The sequence below is a fragment of the Leptonotus elevatus genome, chromosome 6 (genome assembly GCF_054856555.1).
Source record: "Leptonotus elevatus isolate MCC_2025b chromosome 6, RoL_Lele_1.0, whole genome shotgun sequence".
Lineage (NCBI taxonomy): Eukaryota > Metazoa > Chordata > Actinopteri > Syngnathiformes > Syngnathidae > Leptonotus > Leptonotus elevatus.
The window spans coordinates 3,086,667-3,111,203 of NC_141244.1; the positions used below are offsets into that span (position 1 = coordinate 3,086,667).

A 24,537-nucleotide genomic window follows, 5' to 3' on the forward strand; every position below is an offset into this window, starting at 1 on the left:
TGGTGTGTGTAAAACATTTTATTTCCAACCTTTACAGATGTATCACTAGAGATTACCCAAAAACTACAAAGGTGGGACACTGTACGTATCTGTAACAAGTATATTTTCTAGTTACATAAATGCAAAAAGGTGTACAAGTGTAAATGCAAAATACAAAACAAGTTAAAAAGTTGCCTGAATTATGACTGAAATATATCGGGCCGTAGGGAAGAACATTTTTGACAGATTTACTTGTGTTATGTGGAAAAACAAGTGCAACAAGGAGGTGGTGAGGTTACACTGTTAAGGAATAAAACGGTAGCTTTCCATAATATGTACACAGCCGATGGAGTATTTCACATGGGGGGAAAAAATGGGTTCTCATAAAAACTTTTCCAGGGCTAAAGGGTCAATGTTTGAAGATTCTTGGATAAGCAGACAATTGAACTTAAAAGGAAATTTGGTGATGGAAACATATTTCTTTATAAATATAACTGTGAACATTCTTATATTTGAAGTCAATACTGCATGATTCCACCTAAAATACAGTAAAACCATTTTCATACATTGAAAAACCTTCCCCACTAGTCCCACCCTTCCTGTCTGACAAAACCAAATGACACAAAAAACAAAACAAAAAACCCAGCGCATTTAAAAAAGGGTGCCTGTGGCAAGCAGTGTTTGTTTTTATCCTCTTTCAATGTCTAAATGAGGTGGAATCGTGGTCCAGCGGTGGCAATGATGTCGCTGTAAGGCTCTGACTGGGTGACTTCGATAGCTTGCTGCTTCTTGAGTACCAGGAAACTGTAGAACTTCGCAGCCGCCTGCTTCTTGTTGTTGTTCCGGCACAAGTCAAGCAGCCTGACAGAGTCTGCTCCAGTCTTGGCCATGACGCGCTACAAGGACAACCCCAAGTTAGCAAAGTCATCAAAACAACCTCCTTGCAGGGAGAGGATACACCATCATATCCATCATGAAAACCAGCACCAGCATGTGAACAATGAATATCAATTTAACTTGCTAAAAGTATATAACAATTATGCGAACCAGCCAAGATTGTTTTTTTGTACCTGAAGCCCATGTAGCATCTGTTGGGTTCTCTTGTTCCATCGCTTCTCCTCTTGGTCCTGGTCTCCAGCCTGACCTTCTTCATCCTAATTAAGATAACACAAAATGCTCTGGTTTGTTTTTTTCCATCCCTCTTTTGCATTGCGCATTAGATTTACATTTAAAAATCAATCTCAGTGTAGCATTTCAGGCACTACATGGAGAGAATATTTTCTGTTGAAAGTTCACATAAATATAACTTGTTAAACATCTAATTTTAATGTTTCTTAAGTGGTTTGGTAGAGAATTATGTAACATCACAGCAGGCATTACAGGACCAGGATTTTTGGGGTTGCTCGCAGAGTTTAAATAACTGATCTCATCACAAGATGGACAAACATATCCATTTAAATAACGGGTTTATTTACTGCATATAAAAAACTGCTTTTTAAGTCAAGCCATCTTGGGTTGATTTTGTGGGGGGTCTATTACATAGGAGTGCATGTTATGATGGGAGGGATTTTGCAAAAAAAAAAAAAAAATCTATTCTGATTGTAATATGACGGTGATGTATCACACTGAAAGGACAACTAAGCCTGGAGCCCAACCCAAAAGGGCCTGCTTCTCTCTCCCATTAATCTTAATTGTTCTCCATTTTAGTTATCTGAGATGGACAGTGCCCCTTTCTAGCTTGTTCTGGTAATCAACATCACATGATGGAAACCTAAAACAACTAACCTCTTCTTCGTCGCTCTCATCTTTCTTGTCTTTGCTCTTCTCTCCGATGAGGTCCAGTTCAGGAACGAGCTGCGTGAGGTTGACAGTGGTCTCCTCTGGTGGAAGTTCGACCTGCGACATGTCTAGCCTCTGAGACAAGGCCGATCGGTCGGCCAGCTGTTGTGGCTGCTGCTGTTCTAAGGCAGCCATCTGAAAGACAACGGGGCCAATCAATGTCAACCAATAGGCAGTAGAACGTTGTTTAAGTCATTTTGGCAAGCGATTTTACTTTTCTCTGCTTTGCTTCTCAACTTCATTAGCTGTTGTGTTTGTAAAAGCTTTTAGGTGTTGTCTTGTGTGAGGCACGTTGAGTTGCCTTGCGTATGAAATGCACTTTATAAATAAAGCTGCCTTGCCTTGAGCTCACTAAGGTTTGGTTCTAAACAATGAAAAAATACGCATGTTAAGAAATTTTTGTCGAACTCACAGGCACGGCACTCTCCTTTTCGAGCGTCTTGCGTTTGACACCACGAGGTGTGGAGGGAGGAGGCATGACCGTCTCATCTAGTGCTGTCCTGCTGCCTTCCATTGCAGACGCAGCCAGCATACTGGGCTCTTCCATGATAGTCTGATCTGTATGGTGAACCAGGGAAATCATTACTGAACTGCTGTATTTGCCAACTACTAATTTAGACTTGTCAATTGCCCCGTCCAAAACAGCTCTTACCAATGACATCTCTGTGCTGACACATAACATCCTCTCTGGGCACCTCAGGGTTCTCCAGCTCCTTGAGGAATTCATCCAAACTGTCTGCTTCGCCACCCTTTCTCCTTTTCCGCAGCTCGTCTGGCACCAGAGGTGTCAGGCAGCGTGTGAACATCTAACATTTAAATGTAGAGAGCAGATTAGGAAAGTAAATTGTTGAATAGAAGACACAGTAAAAAAAAATATACAGCCTTATGCTCAGACAGGTGTTAGACAAACTGATAAATAGCTCTGACAAGTTATGCACCAACACGCTTTTTGTTATATTCTGAAGAAGCACACGAGGCAGTGACAAAAAGCCATCACTTTCTCATTCTGTTCCTTAAATCTTACTAAGCGGGCAGCATACCAATGAAGGATGGAATTTAAAGAATAAAACTGGCCAACTTGCACAAAAGGGATGTTTGCGTTTGGCAAATGACAGTTAGCCTGCACTCAAACACAACCCAAGACAATTTTTGTAAATCTGGAAACAGTACAACACTTGGGCATTAATCAGCCCAAAAAAATAGCTTGCCACTCAAATGCAGTGGCTAATTATAATAGCCAACATTCATTACCTTGAGCAGCCTTGCATTCCAGAGAGGCTGAGCTGGAAGAGAGAAGAGCTTCTCCACTCCCCCAGTCTCCTTCCACATCATCAACTTTTTAGTGGGAGGGGCAAGGTCCAGGGTGGTCACAATATCTGAGTAGTCAGAGAGTTGTGCTCTGATGGTTTTGCTGTCCAACTCCTTCACACTGTCCACAATCAGCTTCCTCTTACGCTTGGCCTTGGTCTCTTTTACTGAAAAGCAGTTCAAATAATGTACATTCATGTAGTCAGTGTCATATGAACTGATTATTGAAGAAAACTATAAGATTTTTTTTTATTTAACTTCACACAAAACACGATTTAAAAAAAAAAGAAGTCATAATATGGAGACATGGCTGCCCAGTCTCATTTGGCCAAAGTGAGAAGAAGTCTACATGGACACTTAATCCCTTATCCCACTGAATTGCAAACGTTGCATTTCGCCAGAGGTCGTAATATGTCGCAAAATTATTCGAAGTTGTCACCATTGTCGCAATTTCCTTGCGAATCCATTGTTTCACCAACATGCGTATTTGCTCATAATCCAGTCCTAATTCACCATAAGGCGGGTCTGCAAAGTTCTTTCCGAGGTCCCATTCATATTTCAAAAACGAAAAACAAAAAGCTATCTTGGAGACATGTGTTGATCAAATTTTCAAGTTTGTATTTCATATTTCACAAGTGTTCAATATGTCTATGCACCGCTGGCAGTGCACGCACATTCAAGCCGGTGATATATCCTCTAAAAAACGCTACAAGATGTTGCCGCGCGGGTATATAACTATATGTGCATTAAAATATCAATGGCATCTGACTACCTGAAAAAAAAAAGAAGGTTTAAGCCGATTAAGTGGGGACAAAAAAAATGACATTTGCGTAAGTGACTGACGGACATGCAGCCCATAGCCAACCCGTCCGTGCTTGGTCCGTTATGGTGGCATTATGTATGAAAAGCGTGACTGATTGTCACCCAAATTAATAATAGATACATGTGCTATTGATAGTCTGAAAATATTAGAACAAATCTTGCAGTTAAAAAAAATATATTATTATTCACGTCCTGATGGCTCCCGTTGCCTGTAACATTCCGTCACTTAATGTCCAAAAAAATCACGACTGATTGAAGCCAAAATTTATGAATGCATGTGCAGACGTGATAATCATAGTGTGGAAATATTACAACGAAATTTGCAATATTTTGAATTTTATTTGAAAGCATTATGCTTATGAATGTGCGAGTTTTGTCCTAATATTTATGATTCACATGTCTGCACAATGTCATGTCACAAATTAGTCATGTTTTTTTGGATAGACGTAATTTTTTGTGCCCATGGCGGAGGAGCCAACTTATGATGTGGGCTAAAAAATACTGTGGAGTTTCATTATATTTTCGGACTATTATTAGCACATGCCTACACATACACACATGTAGGCCTACTCATATATCTTTGGGGACAATCTTTCACGGTTTTCATTCATATGCCACTAATGCATGGACCGGTTACGCATGCACATGAGGATTGGCTGTGTCGTGCTGCAGTCACTTTTGCAATTAAATGTCTTTTTGTCTTTCTCAAAGAAATAATATGAAACCCGAGATAGAGTGATATCTAAATTATGGCAACGCTTGACGGCGCAATTTTTAATAGCACAATTAGACCATGAGGAAATAAGTCCAAAATGAACAGGGCCGTGTTGCATGCACGCAAACACGTCACAGCGATGACGTTACTGGACAAAAATGTCCAATAATTATATTTTCTAATAAAAAAGGAAACATTTTTAATCTGTTGTGTGGGTCAATTTGACTTAAATTTTAGGTTAATTCGCACATTGTCTCAAATGTCACTTTTATATCGAAACATGTCGCAAAATGACAGGGACGATTTTGCTAATTCAACTTTCGAAACGATCGCAACTCAGTAAAATAGGGGCTTAAAACTCCTGCCAGTACAGTGCAACATTATCTGCAAGAGAAGACACTTAGCTACCAACTACGTACATTATCTATTACAATTGTACGATATTGTAAAATGTTGCTTAAAACAGGCTGCACATTTACGAAGAGTTTTATGATCCAGACGGGATTTTGGAACTGATTATTTCTATTATCTATGGGAAAATCTGAAAGTCGACCAGTGTCCTGAGAAGCTCGACTTCCGGTTCCACTGTAAATATTGGGGCACAAAACGCATTATATAAAATATTTTTCTAACCAGTGATGTCGATGGGCTCCAGTGCAAACGCTTCTTCCTCATTATGAACGAGAGTAGTCTGTTCAGTCTGATCAGCCATGGCTGGCAGTGGCTCTGCCGGCCCGGAGTCTGGGCTGTCTGGACCAGCTAGAAACACAAGATATAAAAACGGGAAATGCCATTAGGCACCAGTGTTCCTCTTGGTGTGATTGAACACAGCTACTCAAGTTTCAAAACTCATTTTTGGACAATGCAACACAATCTCGATCTCTTGCAGTAAGTACTTACGTGATTGGAGGTTGTCAAAATCATCCTCATCATCTCCATGGTCCGGAGGCATCATGACGCTCGCAGTGATAGCTGGTGGGTCGTCAAAAATGCCACCACCATCTTCAGAGCTAAGCAGCTTATCCACTGAGAAATCGCATTTCAAATCATCAATTCAATTTAAAGACTAACAGGGAAGCTCGCTGTCAGGAAGTACTTTGAAGAGCTCACCTAACATCCCCCCATCACTGTTTCCCATGGAGGAATCACCAAAGTCATCATACTCCATGTGGTTTGATTTATCGGGGAGATTAGCTGGACCAGGCTCAGGCTCTAGCAAAAGGTTAGAGGCCGTGGCACCGTGCATGATATCCTCCTCGAATGTGCTGGCATCACGCATCATCTCACGGTCGTCCATGCCAAAGTCAGCTGAGGAGAACAGCAGCTTATTCGAAATATGACTAGGGTGTAAAGAAGGTTCTTCTGAACTACATTATACTGCAATGAAAGTACAATACATGTTTCTGTATAATGATTTTTAAGATTGGTGCCTCACGTTTATGACCTACCAAAGTCATTGTCTTGCAAAAGGCTGAGATTGCCAACGTCCTCCCGCATGGTAATCTCCTCAACTCTGCTCTGGTTCAGGGTGAACTGCTGGGCTACATCAATGTCACTATGTGAAGGACACAAGAGAGCAATACTGAGAAAAGCAGATGGTGCATAATGAATGGAGGAGAGATATACATTCTCAGAATATCAACATTCGTATCTGGACTCGCATCATACTTTTTTCCCCAGTCGTGACGAGATTAATTCTGAACATTAGACATGGACTTACTCCAGATCAGGAAGCGGCTGGTCGAAGTCATGAAACTCCTCAGGTAAGGTGATGGCATTGTATGCTGCCTCTCGGTTTTCTTCGGGTAAATCTACCACACCTGGATACATATACAAGCGACAACGCTGAAACTCAGAACAAGGTAAAAGAGCAATTAGGGCAAGTAGATGTCACCATACCTGGCCTGAAAGCCATTTTGATTTTGATAAAGGCTTCATTACAATCAGCCAGCAGGTACTTGGCCTTCCTGTGGTAGATTCTCACCACCCCGAGAAGCAGGTGACCTGATGTACGCAACGCCATCTTCACCTATGAGCACAATACGAAATATATGCAATATCCCAAAGACATTTAAAACAAAAACAGGACCTTTACTGAACAGACTGAATAATCCAAAGTGTACTTTTGTTATTGTTTCTACCTTGGGTGAGATGATGCTTTCCACACTGCTCTCCAAGTTGCATTCAAACACATGAGCCTTGGTCAGCTTCTTGTCCCAGTGGGCCGCCAGCCAAATCTTGGCCAGCGGCCCACGTTTGCTGAGGACAAAGTGGGCGTAGAACATTGCCCTGGTTCCACTGCCTTACACGCTCACAACGGTGTAGGCTCACCTGGAGAGTAAAATGCATTATACTGTATGTGGCATCCTCAGTGTGATTAGGAATTGGTCTGATACAAGTTCCAAGACGAATAAGCCTAGCACAGAGTTGATTCATGTCAGACAAGTCCTTAAATTAATGAACTAACTGTTCTAATAAAAATGAAATTGTTTGTCCATTGAAACTGAGGTCAATCAATCTAATGATTTAGTGTGTCATCTTGTTCAAGCAAACTCGTGAGAAACTTACACAGTGGATATTTTGCCGCAACGCAGCGCTATTTTGCCATGGATCGCACGAGAACTACAAGTACAAATTCTGCTCCAGTGAATGTGTACCAATGTGTGGAGCGGTCAGCGCAGTCACCCCGAATGTGCCGGTTCACAGGTTTGAATCCCACTCTGTATATTTAAAAAAATATATTATTTTACTATAATTTGTTGACGCAAAGTGTGTCCGACTGCCTGATAGCCCTGCTCTGAGGGTTATGGTTAGGCTGGCAATACCGATAACAGCCTATCATTAGTGCCAAAACAAAATGAAAACTAGGGCTTGACCGATTATAATCGGCCGCCGATTATGGCCCTTCAAACATCAGCCAAAAATAAATCGGCCAAATAATCAATTGCTTTTCCCTTAAGACGTTATAATCAAAGAAAGACAAAGTTTCCGACATTGTGAAACAGTGTATTTCCTATGTAGAAAATGCGGAGGCAGCCGCCACCACCTAGTTTGCTTGCCGCCTCCAGCCTGAGCGACTAATATCGTTCAACACAGCTGCAGCACTCCAGCTGTGTTGATTGAGCAACGTATTTTAACTGCAGTTGCAGCGTTACGCCATTATGGAAGCGCTATATCAACAGCAGTGCACAGGAAAGAAGAAACAACAAAGTAGAAACTTTTTTTTTTATTTACTTTATTGTACAGAAGAAACAGATCATGGAGCAACCGTTGCACACGCCCACTTCCTGGTTGCGAAGCAGAGGAACGGTGGGGTTCCAGCCCTCGCCAAAGATAAAAACACAGTATACACAATAAACAAGTGTTTTACAACAACGCTTAACTATATTTACAATTTAATATGTACTAGTGGATTAATCTGTAATAAGTGCAGTAATTTATATATATATATATATATATATACATATATACACACACATACACACAACGGGCCATCCACTTAAATGAAATTCAGCCAGCCGCAGCACAGAGCCTCCCTTATGGTCATGGCTCCAGCTTTGGGTATGGGGGCTTTTGAGACCGCAGGAAGTAGGCTCAATTCATGCGACCCGCAAATTGGAGTCATGTTCCGCAAAATCAGTGCTTGCCCTAAAATAATAATAATAATAATAAAAAGAGTTTGACGCGACACTATCAGCCGTATCCATGACAACAAGGTGTAGCCACGGACTTTCATATGTGCAGTGCGTCTGAGTCGCTCACAAAAAGTCTCCTTGTTGCCTTCGTGGCTGCTGGACTTTTGTAAACCACAGAACCCCCATAGTTGCTTTTTCGTTGTTGACCCACTTCTGCGCAACACTTAAAATCAAAATAATTTTCTCAATGAAGCTACGCCAGCATAACTGGTAGGGTTGGGCAGTAAAACAGTAATACAGGATTCCAAGGTGTACAAAAATGGCAACGGTGACACTTTCAATACCGTCATTTCAAAAACAAAAATGCAACGAATAATGACCCATTATGATATTAAACATAACCTTTTGATAATATTTGCCGTTATGTGTTTTCAAATTAGTAGTAATATAACAATTATTACTATAACAGTTTAAAATTAATAGTAAGCTGTTAGTCATGTGACAGTCACATGACCGCTCATAAAATGGAGCGAGACAAAATGACTAGTCGGCAAAGCTCGGTTATGCGGTCCCCTAAAAAGAAAAGACAAAATGCAACTACTACAATTTGGCAGCAAATGTCGATGAGGCCTGTATGCAAAATTTGCATGGGGGTTGTAACGTGGGAGATGGAATATACTTCATATGTCTGGACTTATCTGAGGGACAATATCCCCTACTCACTGCTGCAAAGAGATGAGTTTGTCACAGAGTTCACAATTTATTTACCAACTATCGGCACTATTAAATCCATATGACTTTCAGAAGAGCGCCACAAAGCGCTTTTATTTATACAAAAGAAAATACAAATCAGTATGTGATTTTGTTTTTTGTCCATGGACACACATCAACCCAAGACCGCGGCACGCAGGTGAGTAAACTATCTGAGTGTGTGCTCTCGGGTGGGGGCTGCCTGCGAATGTTTGTGTGTGGCGTAAATATCGAGTGTGCGCCCACAGCGGGGTCCCCTCATCCAGTACAGTCCAGTAAACCGAGAAACAGTTTGTAAGTGTGCAGGACCGCTAGAAGTTTGTGCGGGTCTGCGGGGAACAATGTATGCTACGGTAATGCTATCTGAGCTTGGCTGCGCGACGTAAAAGGAGCACATGCACGTCAACTGCACACTTCAGCCAAAGATGTGCTGTCATGGAGTGACAGACATTCAAATGCGCTCCGTCACACAAAGATTATTACAAATGCAACCGGAACATACATGGGCAACAACTCCGTGCTAAAGATGAGTCGTAGCTGGTCTGAGAACAACGGTGATGTGGCATCCCAAGTCACGTTTAAGTGGTGAGTGATATATTTTTAATCTGTCAAACTATGTCTTCACACAATCAGTGGCAATGTTTGGGGACGGCAATAAGTCAACAAAACATTCTAAATTGAGCTAGTGCATTGCATGAATGTCAGTACAGTGTATATATTCTAATACTTTTGTTATCCTTTAAAGCATTAACATTAATGTGTTCAAATAAATGAGCTAATTTCAAAGGTTTTAGTATGAATCATAGCCATGATGCAGGTTTACAGTATAAAAATGCTTATTATGAAATCATCACAAAACTTACGGGCCACTACTGCAAATTATTTTGTTAATACCCACAAACATGTGCAGAATGTGAAATTTTCTGATAATACTTGCACTTCTGGTCTAAACATCAACTTGACATTTTTTGTATTTAGGATGTAAATGTATATTTATGGTGTATGATGTGTAGACACTTGTACAAAAAATATTAAGCAAAAACATTGTAGTATTTATCAGTAATATAATGAAAATGCTGTGAAATTTGAATACCGGTATTTACTTTGCAATATAATTCACGTGTGCTCTCTTCAATTTTCTTCCTGTGCTCCTAAAATTTTAAGTTAGGGGTTACCGCGCTCTTCACAAAAAATGTTAGTCTGCACCCCTGATATATGTGCTAGAAATCGGTAAACCACCATCAGCAAGTCTGCCCATGGGGAGAGGCCGCCGCATTACTGAGGAGTGTACCACATTGTCTCTCAGAAATGGCCGATAATGGTATCGGTCACCGCCGTGAGTACCGATACCTTAAAACAAAACTGGTATTGGCACAGAAACCTGGTATCGGTAGTCACCCATCATAGTCAGGATAGTACCACGTCTGCCTCAATTTGAGCCAGGAAAACCCTGTGAAAGTATCATTTTGCTTGCATAGCATTAGCAACTAGCAATGCGTGTAGCATATGTGATTGTGTTGTCCCTAAGCATCTTTTAAAATGCTTAATAACAACTAGTTGGAGTTATCTGTAAAACTAAACACACAAGAAGAAGAATTACACACATTGTATAATTAAATACAAAGCATTCTTCATTTTTAAAACATCGCTAATGCAAATGCTTAAGTCAATGGGGGATCCCATGAGGGGTGTGCTAAAAAAAAAGAAGAAAAATCAACAGACATTATATCGCTGCAGGCCTCTTTACAATACACATATCGATACGCGAACAGCAGCCTCTGAAGTTAATTGCCTCAATTAACTGCATGCAAGCAGCACCAGGAGGAAGGAGTGGGGGAGCGAAGGAAAGTGACAGGGGTGCTTTCGCAGTTTACTTAAAAAACACACAAAAAAAAACAAAAGCTCATCAATGATTGGACACTGTGTCTTACTAAGAAAAATCAAAACAGAGGAAGACTATCAACATTTATTTACTTATTTAAACTTAACATGGTACATGTTTCTTAATATACCAATTTTCCTATATTTTGTTTGTAAACAAAATAGAATGTGTTAAATGGGGGAAAAAATAGTGATGCACCGAATATTCGGCCACCCAAAATTTTCGGCCTAAAATGAGAAAAATATGCATTTTTGGCATTCGGCCGAAATAAAATTGGAGCCGAAAAAACATTGCCGAAATAGGATGTTGTGGTAACACAAGTAAAAAAAAAAAAAAAAAAAAACTGCTGCAAGCGTATGTATGAATTAAACGACGGGGTGAGTGTTCCGCCTCAATGTTAATTCATGAGCAGTAGCCAAAAGCTAGCGTCTTGAGGCTAACCCGGTCGATGCTCTCAAATCAGCGAGGAATAATGGCAACGGCACAAAGTGTTAGCGGAAAGCAGTATACTGTGGACTGTGCACCAGCGAGAGAAGAGGACACAAGGCAAGTGTGTGCAAGTAGCAGCTACACGCTAGCTTACAGCGATCAAACTTCTTATTCTGCAATTGAAGTGTTGTAGCAAATTGTTTGCTGCTGAAATGCAAATAAAGACCCCGTTGAATAAGCAACACAGCACTCGGTTCATTTACATGATAAATGCAGCTAATGGTGAATCTGAGTGATACTAAACATTCTTTTTTTGTATAATTTTTATTTTTATTTTATTCTTTAAAGAATTAAAAGCTGTTTTAATTTTTGGTTATCAGCTTCGGCCCAAAAATTTCATTTCGGTGCATCCCTAAAAAAAAAAGCTGTTTGTATTTCCCAAAATATTTCAAATAAGCATATTTTAGAGCTGTAATTTTAATACTTTGATATTTTTGCTTATATCAGCCCATTCCTATTTGAAGTTTCCCGGTGTGCCAGTGAAAGCAGCTTCTTGCTCTGCAGTGCGTGCACATTTAGACAAGGCTTGCCGCTTGATGCTAAACCAGAAGAGCTGCTAACAATTTTTTTTTGCCATCGAGCATAGTCAATTTAGGTAATACATACAGCTGTTATAATAAAAATACATGTAGAGTAATAGGGGGGTTAGAAAAAAAAAAAATCAATTTTTAAACAAATTTTTTATGGGAATATTCAACAAAACGTCTTACTTAGGGTTAGGATTCACACATTAAGCATGGAAGAATGTTATATTAATGGAACATTAAGCCTTAATATTTAATTTCAGTGCTGTTCAAACATGAAACAGACTGCAACCTCTTTGTTAAATGCAGTGGCTCAGTTATAAGCCTGAATTTTCATATAAATAAATTTTCATACAAATCTTACGGTGTACATGTACAAGTTTATTGATTAGTATTTTCTAAATTTGAGTGTTTAAAAAAAAAAATCACACCAAAAAAATCGCAATAATCAATTTATAGATTCATATTGGGGTGAATCGGTATTGAATCGAATCGTAATACGAATTGAATTGCCAGGTACTAGGCAATTCCCACCCCTATAGAGTGACATAAAATATCGGGATACGTCGACAATACTGTATTGTGGCCCTCGTTTTTCTCTTGTAACACGGTACTATCAAGAGGAAAACGAGGGCCACCAAACGCAAATACAAAGAGCTGACAGCAAGCATCAAGAAAGCCTGGGCTTCCAGGACCGCCAGGCAATGACACGGAGCATCGAGGCAATGATTAACGCAAAGGGAATCCCAACCAACTACTAAAGATTGACATATTGCTTTGAAAATACCATCCATCCAGCCATGCTTTTTTTCCATGGAAAACACTGGGAAGTATGTATGCATGGTGATTTCTTCACATTATTAAAAATGTTTTGACATGTTTTCGTGGGTTTTATGAACTGAAAGCCCTCATAATGTAAAGATAAACAAATACTTGAAATCACTTAAATTGTGGGCCCTGGATATATAATCTGTGAAAATTTGACTTTTTGAATGGAATTATTGAAATTATTCAATTTTGACTATATTAACATTTTTGGGACAAGCCCCTGTATATGAAATTAGTTGACAAGGTCATTCTATGCCAATTTTATTCTGCGTCAGTGCACTTGCTCATGGAATAATCGTCAAGGGGGCTAACCTTGAAAGCGAGAGCATTACAAGTGTTAGTCCGCTTTGATATATATTTTTTTAATTTACTTTTTTACTACAATTTCTTAACAGCCTTTAGGCTCTGAGGATTATGGTTACGATTAGGCTGGTAATGCAGATAGCAGTCCATCTTCAGTGGCTGAACAAAATTAAAACTTCGTTAGTAGACACAGAAGGGGGTGAAGCGAGGCAGGAACGACGCCCGGTGAATGACTCCAGATTGACCAATCAGATTAGTTCACGGCAAAATAGCGCTAGTAGGTGAGTTGCCGGTCACGGCAAAATAGCCACTGCCAAAATACAAACAAAACAAAACCCCCAAAAATTTACAGAATCGAGGCATTTCAACTCGCATGCCATTTCAAATGTGTTCAACACGGGCTATTGTAGCAAAAATATTAATGCAGTAGTAGAATTACTTTGAAAAATCCAGTAGACTGTTCCAAGTGGCACAAACGGTAGATTATAGATGAGTTAATCATTCAAATTAATTGATGCAGACGAGTTACGTAAACTCTGCATCGATTCTAAAAGTAGCATAACAGCAAAGACAAAAGTGGAAAGATTCACGCCAGTAAATGCGTTTAGTTTATGCCATACGTTGTCATGATCTAAATTGGCCGCCAGATATCATAGCATTAGCATTCATTACAATACGTATCGATGCGTGCTAGACATTTTCAGTAGGGCTGTTCCGACGTCATCTTTCGAGTAACCAAAAGCGCATGTCGGTGCAAACCCAATATTTAGAAACAACCATCGGTTTTCGTTTGGTACCCATGTAGCACAACTGTAGCGTTAGCTGGCGGCTAATGGCTCCAAGTACTGCGAAGGCCTAAGCGAATTACCACGACCGTTTGTTACTTCACCGCAAAAACACCCACACACACAAAACAATACGCAACCCACTGCATGTGCAAACGTACTTACCGACGGTCCACCGATTGTGAGTGAGATTTCACAGATTATGTTACTTCTCCCAGCGAATCCCCCCCTGTTGTATTCATTAAAACAGTAAAGATGGCGCCACTCGCCTTCCTCCCGCTCACCGCTGCCCTTTTAAAAATCCACAGGATGTTTACACTCAAAAATGGCGGAGGCGTTTCCTGAGCGGGCGGTAACACGCAGTGAGCACTTACGGCCGATAGGGGACTCTGTGGCCCAATTTCCTCTTCAGACGTGAAGATGCCTGAAAAAATACAAAAAGAAAACAAAACCAGAGGCGCGATAGTACTTGGGCTATGTACCACGGTGGAAGTAAACCAGTACAGATGTGTGTGTAAAAAAAAAAAAAAGAAGTAAAAGTTCTGATTCAACTCTAAGAAAAAAATACCCTGACACACCGGCGCCAGAGACAGTACACACCACTGATCTGAATATTGACCTTTTGCACGTGACGTCACAGTCCTCATGGGAACGCCCCCTACGGCTGGACGGCAAAAGAGCCACTTGCCTGTATTGTAACCATTGAATATTGTACAGCGTAAAGTCCTTTATCTAATCGATTATCTTAAAAAATGGTCATATCTTGCTGTGCGGTCAGTTATACAGACAGACAAAGGAGTAAACCAAGTGTTGCTCTTTATTGCATAACTACTAATGAAGACAAAATACGTTGATTGATAGCAGCAATCAACAGAAAGGACTGGCAGCCCACAAAGTATTCACGGATTTGCAGCAATAGTTTTTTGCGAGGTTAGTAGATAAATGTTGTAATTAGTAGATAAATGTTCATACATTTTACTAGGCAACGTACACTCTTAACTCTTTGACTGCCATAAACGTTATAAAACGTTTAGCATAAACCTAGGGAAGGGCGCCGAGGACGTTAAAAGACGTCCCCTATGTTTTTTTTTTTTTATTATGAAAACGGGTGCAGGAAAGCCTTGGGCAGCTGTGCTGAAAATATCAGGCAGATCAGGTAAGTTTAATGACTTGTTTTGGCCTCTAGATGGCAGCGATGACTCTCCTTGCACTTTGGGTGTGCCGCCCACCGTGGGCGTCGGTATAAAAGGTGAGGCGGAGCTAGAGTGGAGTGGAGAGGTAGATGGAGAAAGCAAAAAACATGGAGGACAAGAAAGCAAAAATGACGACCGGTGGCAAGCAGCTCACGCTTGATCGGTATTTTCAAAAAGAAACCTGTGCTAAATTGAATGTTGGTGGCGATGATGATGAGGATGGAGACAACGAGGTTGACGCCGAAGTTGCGGCTTTGACACGACGTCTTCGGCCACGTCTTAAAGCGACGCCGGTTAGCGGTGCTAACGCTGGAAAACGTGGTGCACGTCCAAGTACTTCTACAAACGCGGACGTTGATTCGGACGACGAAGAGTACCCCGAGTCGGATGGCTATTCTTCAGAGGAGTGGGTACAGTCTGATCTTCGCGAAAGTGATTCGGACAGCATTTCCTCCGCAGAAGAGTGTGACGGTAAGCGCAAACTTGCTATGAGATACTTTTCCGGCACGCTGCTAGCACCTCGTGTAACGTGAATGTACAATTCATAGATCGTGGATCGTGCTCACAGCCACAACCTACAGTTTCCACGACAAAGAGAGGTATAAAAAAACGTGTTTTCAATACACTGCAACAACAAAAGAAAACGGTCTTTCGATATGATTGTAATTGTATATATTTATTTCAGCTGCAGCTCGTCGGGCTCAAGGTGACGCGTCTTACCGTGAGCAGAATAAAGGTAAAAAAAAAATGATTCTCCAACTCAGCACGAGTAAAATATTTGATGGTAAATGTCTTCTATAATTTACAGAATGTGCATCAACCAGCGAATCCAAGAAAAAAGGTAAACATATATATTTATATATATATATTGCTTCACACTGATCTAAAATAAATATTATGATATTGAAATGTATATTTGCAGATCCCAAAAGTTCTGGCTGGCATGAAACAGGCTGGCAGCCAAACACATTCCTGTTTACTGAAACTCCAGGACCAAGGGGTGCCGCAGCAGAGCTAAACTCAACCCTGCCAGCTGACTTCCTGCAACTATTCCTCACAAACGAACTTCTCCAGCACATTGCAGACCAAACAAATTTATATGCACGGCAATCCATGCAGAAGCAGACTGAAAGTCTGCCACACTGCAGGAGTCGTGCTTGGAAGCCAGTGTCTGTAAGTGAATTGAAAACATTTTTTGCACTCCAATTTCTTACTGGGTATATAAAAAAGCCCAGTATAGAAATGTATTGGACTCAAGATGAAATTGAAACCACACCATTTTTTAGTCGCGCGATGCCTCGAAACCGCTTCCAGCTTATCTGGAGTTACCTACATTTTAACAATAATGAGAGACATAGTTCAGATGACAAATTATTTAAAATCCGCCCTGTGTTCAACCATATTGTAAATAAATTTAAAGAACTGTTCCAACCCGGTAGGAATGTATGTATTGATGAGGGAATGATGAATTTTCAGGGCCGTCTATCGTTTAAAGTTTACAACCCCCAAAAACCAATCAAATATGGAATTAAGTCATACATCCTGTGTGACTCCCAAACAGGATATTGTTTTAATATGCAACCTTATGTTGGTACTAGTTGTTCTCTGCCGGATACCGTGTTTAATTTGCTAGATCGTCTGCCAGGAAATGGGTACACGCTCTTTATGGACAATTTTTATAATTCAATTGGGTTGTGTGAACGTCTCCTGGCAGCACGTACAAATGTTTGTGGTACTCTGAGAAAAAATAGGGGTGAACCAAATGAGATCACTTCTCTTACAAACACTGGCCTCGGGGTGGGGGGGAAATTGGTTAGACACAACACAAATGTGTTGGTTGTGGCATGGCAGGACAAGCGTTTGTTGAGGATGGTGACTACTTTTCACAAAGATGAAATGCGGACAGTTGATGTGTGGCGGAAGGCACTAAAAAAAAGAGTGCCTTTCCCGAAACCTGTATGTGTTTTGGATTACAATTCCACAATGAATGGCGTGGATAAGATGGACCAAAACATTTCTTATCACCCATTCACGAGGAAGACATTGAAATGGCACAAAAAATTTGTTGCCTATCTGTTTCAAATATGTTTGTTCAATGCCTTCATCCTGTACAAAGCTAAACATCCTGGCAAATGTCAGCATTTTTTGGAGTTCATCCAGCAGGTGGTGAGAGGGTGGCTCTTACCACAGGACCAGGAGGAGGACATTGCAACAAACATTCAAACAGAAGGACATGAGGAAGCCAGACAGAACACCAGGTCACCATATACCGATCCTGAAAGTCGACTTGATGGCAACATGGCAAAACACATACTGCAGTATATACCTGCTACCCCCCGGAAACAAAAGCCAGCAAGAAAGTGTAGGGTCTGCACTCGAAGGGGCATTCGCAGCGAAACGAATCTGTGGTGCAAATCCTGCTGCGTCCCCTTGCACCCAGGGCAATGTTACACTATATACCACACCAAAAAAAAACTTGTGTAGTTGAAACATCCACAGAATTGTAAATAGAAACACATGCACACACCACACATGTACAGTTGCACAGTTGCACACGTTTGTTATTACACTGTTGAATGTTGAATGTAAATAAACTGTTATTTTGCTATCAAAAAACACTTTTTCATTCTTGGTGGTAGTGTTTTATAGAAGTAAAGCACTATTTAGGTGTTTGTGGCATCATTCATGGACAAAAACAAGTGTAAAATTCACTAGAATGCATGAAATAATATCGTTTCACTAAAAGCTTGATTTCTCCATATTTTGGTCCAAAACAGGCGAAAATGGGTCAAACTAACCATTTTCTATTGTTGATTACTAAAGAACGGAATAAGGTAGAAACAAACTTTTTTTTCTGATGAAAGATGAAAGTTCAATCTTTCATTTGGTAGTACGTGTGTTTCCATAGTCCAAACAGAACATTTTCTGTGGACCTTGAAAGATCAGTCAAAATGCTTAAATCGGCTGGCACTGGCGGCATCCCTTTTCTGAAAACGTCTGGCAGTCAAAGAGTTAAGAAAGATTGTAACAGAGGTGTCGAATTGCGTGTTTCAAATCACATTAACGAGCCAGATAGTTGGCGTCTACTCCAACTGCACGAACACACAGCTTAATTTTAAAATGCACCTTCTTCAAAACTGTTAAGTGACTGTTTATTAATGGGGGATGTCGTCTTTGTGCTTGGAGTTTTTCACTCTGGAGCCGGAGTCATATTCATGAAATTACTGCATAGCTTGCCACTACGATAGTCATTTGTTCCATGCTAGTAAACATAGTAACATAACATTATCACAACGTTTCAATATAGAACGGACTGTGTAAAAAAAGTCAGTTAGCATGAAAAAAAACAAGTTTTACCTTTGCATTACGAGGTATATTGTCCCCTGGTGTGAGCGTAGCATCTCGTCCCAGAGACTCAGCCAGCGACAAGCTTTTGAATCAGCCCCGGTGTAAGGAGAGTAGATGGCATTGACTACATAATGATATAGGTCGTGCGCTGTGAATTCCGGTAAAGTCGGCGATTTGATTAACTTGGTAAAAACAGCAGGCAACAGAAGGTAAGGGGCTGTTTTCAAATTAGCGATCTCCAACTTAAGTAAATATCGCGCTCTATGAGTCCCGACTAAATGTGCAACTTCGACTGACAGGCAACCTTTGGTTGAAGTAGTAGATTCCCTGGCTCTATGGGCAATAATAACTTTTAATTTGTAAAATAGCAGTCGCTAAGTTGCTCCGGGTCACGTCCACTTCCATTCAACAATCATTTCCTTCCGCCGTCCGTCATAGGGCAGTCACGTGATCACGTGACGTCGGTGCAAATGGTCAATATGACTGGATGTCCTTTTCAAGTACCATATTGCTCCTCCCAAGAAACGTTTGTCGTGACAGTATCGAAATTGGAGAACATTTCAGACAGTACTTAGTAGAAACAGCATGATTTATGATGTTTTAAATTTGTTAAACATAAACAAGATGACTTCAGACATTTTACAACTTGCCTTAAATAAGCGAAGTGCGCATTACGTTTGCGCATGCGTGAAAAACAAGAAAATCAAAACTTGCTACCAAACAAAGCCGTCATTTGAATGGTCGCGAATAAAGTGCTGAAAGTGTTTGCGTAACTGCACTCCTTAAAGCTTGCAAGCATTGTTTATCCGCGGCAAGGAGGCTGTGTCACAGCGCAGGGATTTATGCAACATTACTGTGGCACTACTCAGGCATCAAAATAATCCGATACAGTATTTGGATCTGTATGCTTGTAGAACTGATTTGTTGCACGGTTGCACCAGCTCACTGCATAGTTGAATGTGGAGCAAGGTCACGCCATACAAATGTAAGACAGTAACACTTTGCAGCTTGTCTACCCTGAGTTTTTCATGCAGGTCGTTCATTTTTATTACATCAGTTCAGGCTTTTTGTGAGCTCATCAAAGACTGATTTGGCCACAAGCATGAGAAAAGAGCTTAAACATATGATACACTATACAGTAAGCCAAATTTACAGTAAAGTATATCGATGTAATGCAGCATTCATACAGGGACGTATAACCTATTTTCATATACAATGCTGCGCGTCAACGTGATGACACAGTTTTAGCATCTGCCATCTGCTAAAACAAGATAATTTCATCCCAAGAGACCATTTCTGTGCGCTGATATGAAATATGAAGCTTCACCACTACATGAGGAAATCAAACCATTACCAACTAACTTCATATTGTGATTTAAACGGACTCCATTGTGTGTACCTCCCATGATTTAATGCTGGCAGGAGATCGTCAACAAATGTAGATTGATGAATGTAATTTAATTTAGTCCCATGGAATGAATTGTTTCAGGTAACATAATGCGCCAAATATGAATGCATTTAATCATATTTCCGCAGGGAGTCTCTGCAAAGGGAAAAAACATAATCAAGAGTTGCTGCATGACAAATTCTGAGAGTGCCTATGAGTTTTGCCAGGTATCAGTAAACAGTCTTCATTTTTTATTTCATTTTAAATAGTGTTAGGCCTTTTCAAATTGGATTTATGATACCATTATAATTAATCACTCATGAGGAAATTAATTGTGTACATATTTGTTGCATAGAACACAGAATCAAATCACACGTGATTTGCTCGAGGGCACCTCGGCAGTGGTTAGGAAGCACGCAAATGAAAATGCTTCCCGTAAACACCAAGGATAAAAAAAAAGCAACAATGATCTTTGGATTATGATTTTGTATACCTTTAGGAATTGGATGTTGTGGCACAGAAGTGCATTCAAACTGAGGCAAGTTTTCACTTTGATACAGAGATACTGTGCAAGAAGGGCAACATTTATACTAGGGGTGTGAATTGCCTAGTACCTGGCGATTCGATTCGTATCACGATTCATAGGTCACGATTCGATACAGATGAATCCCAATGCAAATCTATAAATTGATTATTGAGATTTTTTTAACCTAAAATTTAGAAAATACGAATCAGTAAACTTGTACATGTACACTGCAAGATTTGTCTGAACATTTATTTATCTGAAAATTCAGGTTGCAGTCTGTTTCATGTTGAACAGCATTGAAATAAAATATTAAGGCTTAATGTTCCATTAATATAAAATTCTTCCATGCTTAATGTGTAAATCCTAACCCTAAGTAAAACGTTTTTTGAAATATTCCCATAAAAAATTGATGTTTAAAAATAGATTCGGCTTGCGCGCTGTAATATCGCGATATATTGCCAAATATATTTATTTCTGACACCCCTGATTTATACTGTCTCCGGAATCTGTCACCTACGACGCTGTATTAGAACCACGTACAAATATATATTTTTTGAGCGTGGGGGCAATATTGCGAGAAAAAAAACTAGCAAATTTGTGACTTTATAAAGTAGCAGATTTGCGAGAGAAAAAATCAGAAACTTACGAGAAATACACGTAGCGTACTACTCGGATGTTTGTGCCAATACTTTTCGGTCAGGTTTTCAAATAAGGAGATAGTAATTGCATTAGCAGAGATAAACCAGATGATGATTTTAAGCATTCACACTTTGAAGTGTTGGATAAGGCCAGCGACAAAGACACCTCGCTTTGTGAAGGTCCACGCCCTGAAGATCAAGCATTTAAGTTAATTTGTTAAAATGTATATTTACTTGTACATTTATGTTTCCAGAATTATTATTTACATGTACATTCATACATTTTGGTATTTTTTTGTACAAGTATCTAAGTTGATGTGTCGAATCTGCTGGTCTCTGTCATTCACTAGCATTTACCAAAGTATGCTAGCATCTGATTGGTTAGTGTTAGTCAGCTGATAGGGGATCAGAAAGTGTTGTCGCTCTAGCTGCGGTTAATGACGAGTAAAGTTTACATTTAAGAATGAATTTGTCTCCATCCTGCCTTTTCATTTTATAAACAGTGTCCCATTAACCACCAACGAATCCTCACATTAGACTATAAGCTACGCTACGTGTATTTCTCGTAAGTTTCTCTCTCTCACAAATCTGCCACTTTATAAAGTCGCAAATTTGCTACTTTATATAGACTCGCAAATTTGCCAATTTATAAACTTTAGTTTTTTCTCTCGGAATTTTGCCCCCACCCTCTAAAAAATATATATATTTATATGTGGCCCTAATACGCAGTCGTACCATAAAAGCATAAAGGCCAGAAACATTATTATTATTATTTTTTAATTCAAGTTGTGGCAGCTGTGGATCAGGGGGTAGAGCTGGTTGTCCAGTAACTAGAAGGTCCTCTGTTCGAATCCCGCTCTCTCCAAGTCATGTGGCGTGTCCTTGGGCAAGACACTTAACACAAATTATCTTGTGTGAGACTCACACTGGTGGTGTATGGATGGTGCGAATACCTGCTGGTTGCTACCGTCAGGGCATACATAGTTTACTGCTACCAGAGTGTGAATGCATGAATAATGTATCCATTGTCAAGTATCTTTGAGTGTCCTAAATAGTTCTATATGTAAATCTGATGCATTATTATGATTAAAGATGTGTAGTAAAATCACAGGAATACAAAAGTGTGCCAAGTCAGACCTGCACGGCAGAAAGGTTGGAAGGACGGCCAATACAGACAGCACTGATGCCCTTAACATTGAGTTTCAACTAGATACAAGTACCGGTACTACTGTATCAATATCTCTCCAGCAGCATCAATGAAAACAGAGCTTTGTGTTTCTATGCATCCTTGTAGTATAGATATGTCCTGAATATCATAATATATTGCTTAGCTACTGCAAACCCTATACTGACCAGTGAGTGTAAAACTGAGACTAAACTGTATACTCTTGGGTATAGATGTGTGCCGCTTCACTGTTCCAGTTTTTACATATTTTATTTTTGTAGGCCAGAGCTTTGCAAGTGCTTTTTGAGAGCAGAAAACTCTCCTGTGGCTGCTGCTCAAGCTGAGATGGGATCCTGCTGGACGGATGATGTTATTTTCTCAGCATGTCTAAACCAATCACTGTGACATAGATTTATGCAAACACATCAGTTTCGAGACATGGAATGAGATACACATGCACAAGGACGAATATTTAGCTGTAGTAAAGCTCCTTACAAACAAAGGTACGCAAGCATGTTGCTATTTGCCATGTAAGACAAATGAGTAATGAGACATAATAATATAAATATTTATATGCAGGTTAGATTAGAATGCTCCATTAGAATTTTGACAAAGGCGGTACATGTTACCAGAAATAATGACACTTGCTGATGATGAGTCTTAAACTGATCAAATTAGGCCAGGATGTACATGAGCAGTCTTATCAACAATAGTCCACCGGGCATCTGCCCTGTTTTCCAGTCTTCATAAAATAAAATAAAAAGCTGTGTTGTATATCTTTCGGTCCTTGTTGCAGAGTTCTTTTGATGCTCTGCCCCTCCCCCGAGGCATCACATGGAACTTATTAGATATGCATTTAATTTGTTTTAGCACAAAGGTTTTTTAATCAGATTTAGTTCTCACCAGGGCTGGACTGGCCATCTGCCAAACAGGGCAGATGCCCGGTGGGCCGGCCTCTTTTGCGGCTGGTGCAGTGCTTTTTAATGATTATTTTCCTACATTTTACCCCAAGAGACTGGCCCACAATTTTGAGGGACAATCCGTTAACCCAGTTCGAATATGGATATCAAACTGAAACATCATCATTAAACATCAGTAGCAGAACTACATGTTGGGTTTGGCCAGGCAGGGATGGTCTAAGTCAAAATGCCAGGGCCAATTTTTTTGTGCCAGTCTAGCCCAGGTTCTCACTATACATTTGCTTATATGGTCTCACTTTGTCCACTAATAAATAATGAAACAAGAGTGTTATTTAATTAATGAAACACAAACTTTCAGTCACCTGACCTCTGAGACACACGAACAGAGCTGGATCAATGTGATGAGTGTGTGCGTGGTACGCGCTCGCTCCTTATGAACGGAGCCGTTGCGTCCAAGTAGCCCTGGATGCAGAGTGCAGTTCGAGGCGTACCTCAACGTCGGGTGGACTTAAACGTTTGACTCAGCTCACACAGATTTTTCAAAATGGTTTAAACATTTTTTTTTTCCAACAAAATTTGCAGATTTAATGATGTGCCATTTTATGACGTAAAGTTATTTAAAACAAAAACACATTATGGAGCAGCGAAAATTATAAACACATATGGACAGCCTCAGTCAGCCGGGGCGGAGCTAAGTTTGTGGAAGAGGGGGAAGTGCAGTACTACATGTCCCCAGCAGATAGCGCATCCCTGGACGTTTTTTTATTTGGACGTGTTTGTGGGCCCACTTTAGAGGCACTTAACGCTTGTTGGCGATGCGACAAGAAAGCTAACAGTGCCAGTGGCAGCAAAGAAAAACATACAGTGTTACGAACCACAGTGGAATTAGGAAGGAGATAATCGCGCAGTTGTAACTACCGCGTCTAATTCTGTAAATACTGGCACGAGGTCCCCCCTTAGCTGTTCAACAACGTGCCTGATGTTAAACAACGCACGCTTGACCGCTTAGTAGCCTAACAGTATGCCCAATGTAAAATACACAAACTCAGCACTGAACTAAAGCTAGCATTAACATAACATTTATCATCCACTGATGCCATCACACCACAACAAAAAAGGTCAGGTATTTTTTATTGTTTAAATACTGTACAGGGTATAAATGTAAAAAACATAAATCGAAATTAAAACAGGAATTTTGTTTTAGAACCAATTATGTTCAAACTCCGAGGTACCACTGTGTGTGTGTGTGTGTGTGTGTGTATATATATATCATCACGCGATGAGCATCACGTGTTAACGCAGCTGCTCAAAGGTTGTGAACCTTTTGAGCAATTTGGATTTTCCAATTGTTTCAACCTGATTTTATTGTTCAATCTGAACTCCACATAAATGAGGGAATAATGAATTTGGAGAAATATTATAATATAACATAACCTGAAGCTGTCCTTTGGGAAGTTAAAGCTTGGCAGATTGATCTGCATGCAACATGATAATAATCCAA

The 24,537-nt window shown here is 40.1% G+C and overlaps 1 protein-coding gene and 1 long non-coding RNA gene across 2 annotated transcripts; one reads left to right on the top strand and one right to left on the bottom strand.

Moving 5' to 3' along the window:
* LOC147171799 (double-strand-break repair protein rad21 homolog A-like) lies at nucleotides 1-14,197 on the bottom strand. Its single transcript, XM_086079604.1, has 14 exons — nucleotides 14,025-14,197; nucleotides 6,805-6,994; nucleotides 6,563-6,692; nucleotides 6,384-6,483; nucleotides 6,112-6,218; nucleotides 5,774-5,971; nucleotides 5,564-5,689; nucleotides 5,297-5,422; nucleotides 3,070-3,293; nucleotides 2,471-2,624; nucleotides 2,231-2,376; nucleotides 1,765-1,953; nucleotides 1,050-1,133; nucleotides 1-875 (listed from the first exon to the last, which is right to left on the bottom strand). Exons 2-14 carry the CDS (start codon nucleotides 6,946-6,948, stop codon nucleotides 684-686), a joined length of 1,920 nt encoding a protein of 639 aa, XP_085935730.1. The 5' UTR covers nucleotides 6,949-6,994; nucleotides 14,025-14,197; the 3' UTR covers nucleotides 1-683.
* Nucleotides 14,198-15,759: 1,562 nt separating this feature from the next.
* Nucleotides 15,760-17,662, top strand: LOC147171800 (uncharacterized). Its single transcript, XR_015095466.1, has 3 exons — nucleotides 15,760-15,788; nucleotides 15,861-15,893; nucleotides 15,975-17,662. It is a non-coding gene; the product is annotated as an uncharacterized LOC147171800 (long non-coding RNA).
* Nucleotides 17,663-24,537: the final 6,875 nt, after the last annotated feature.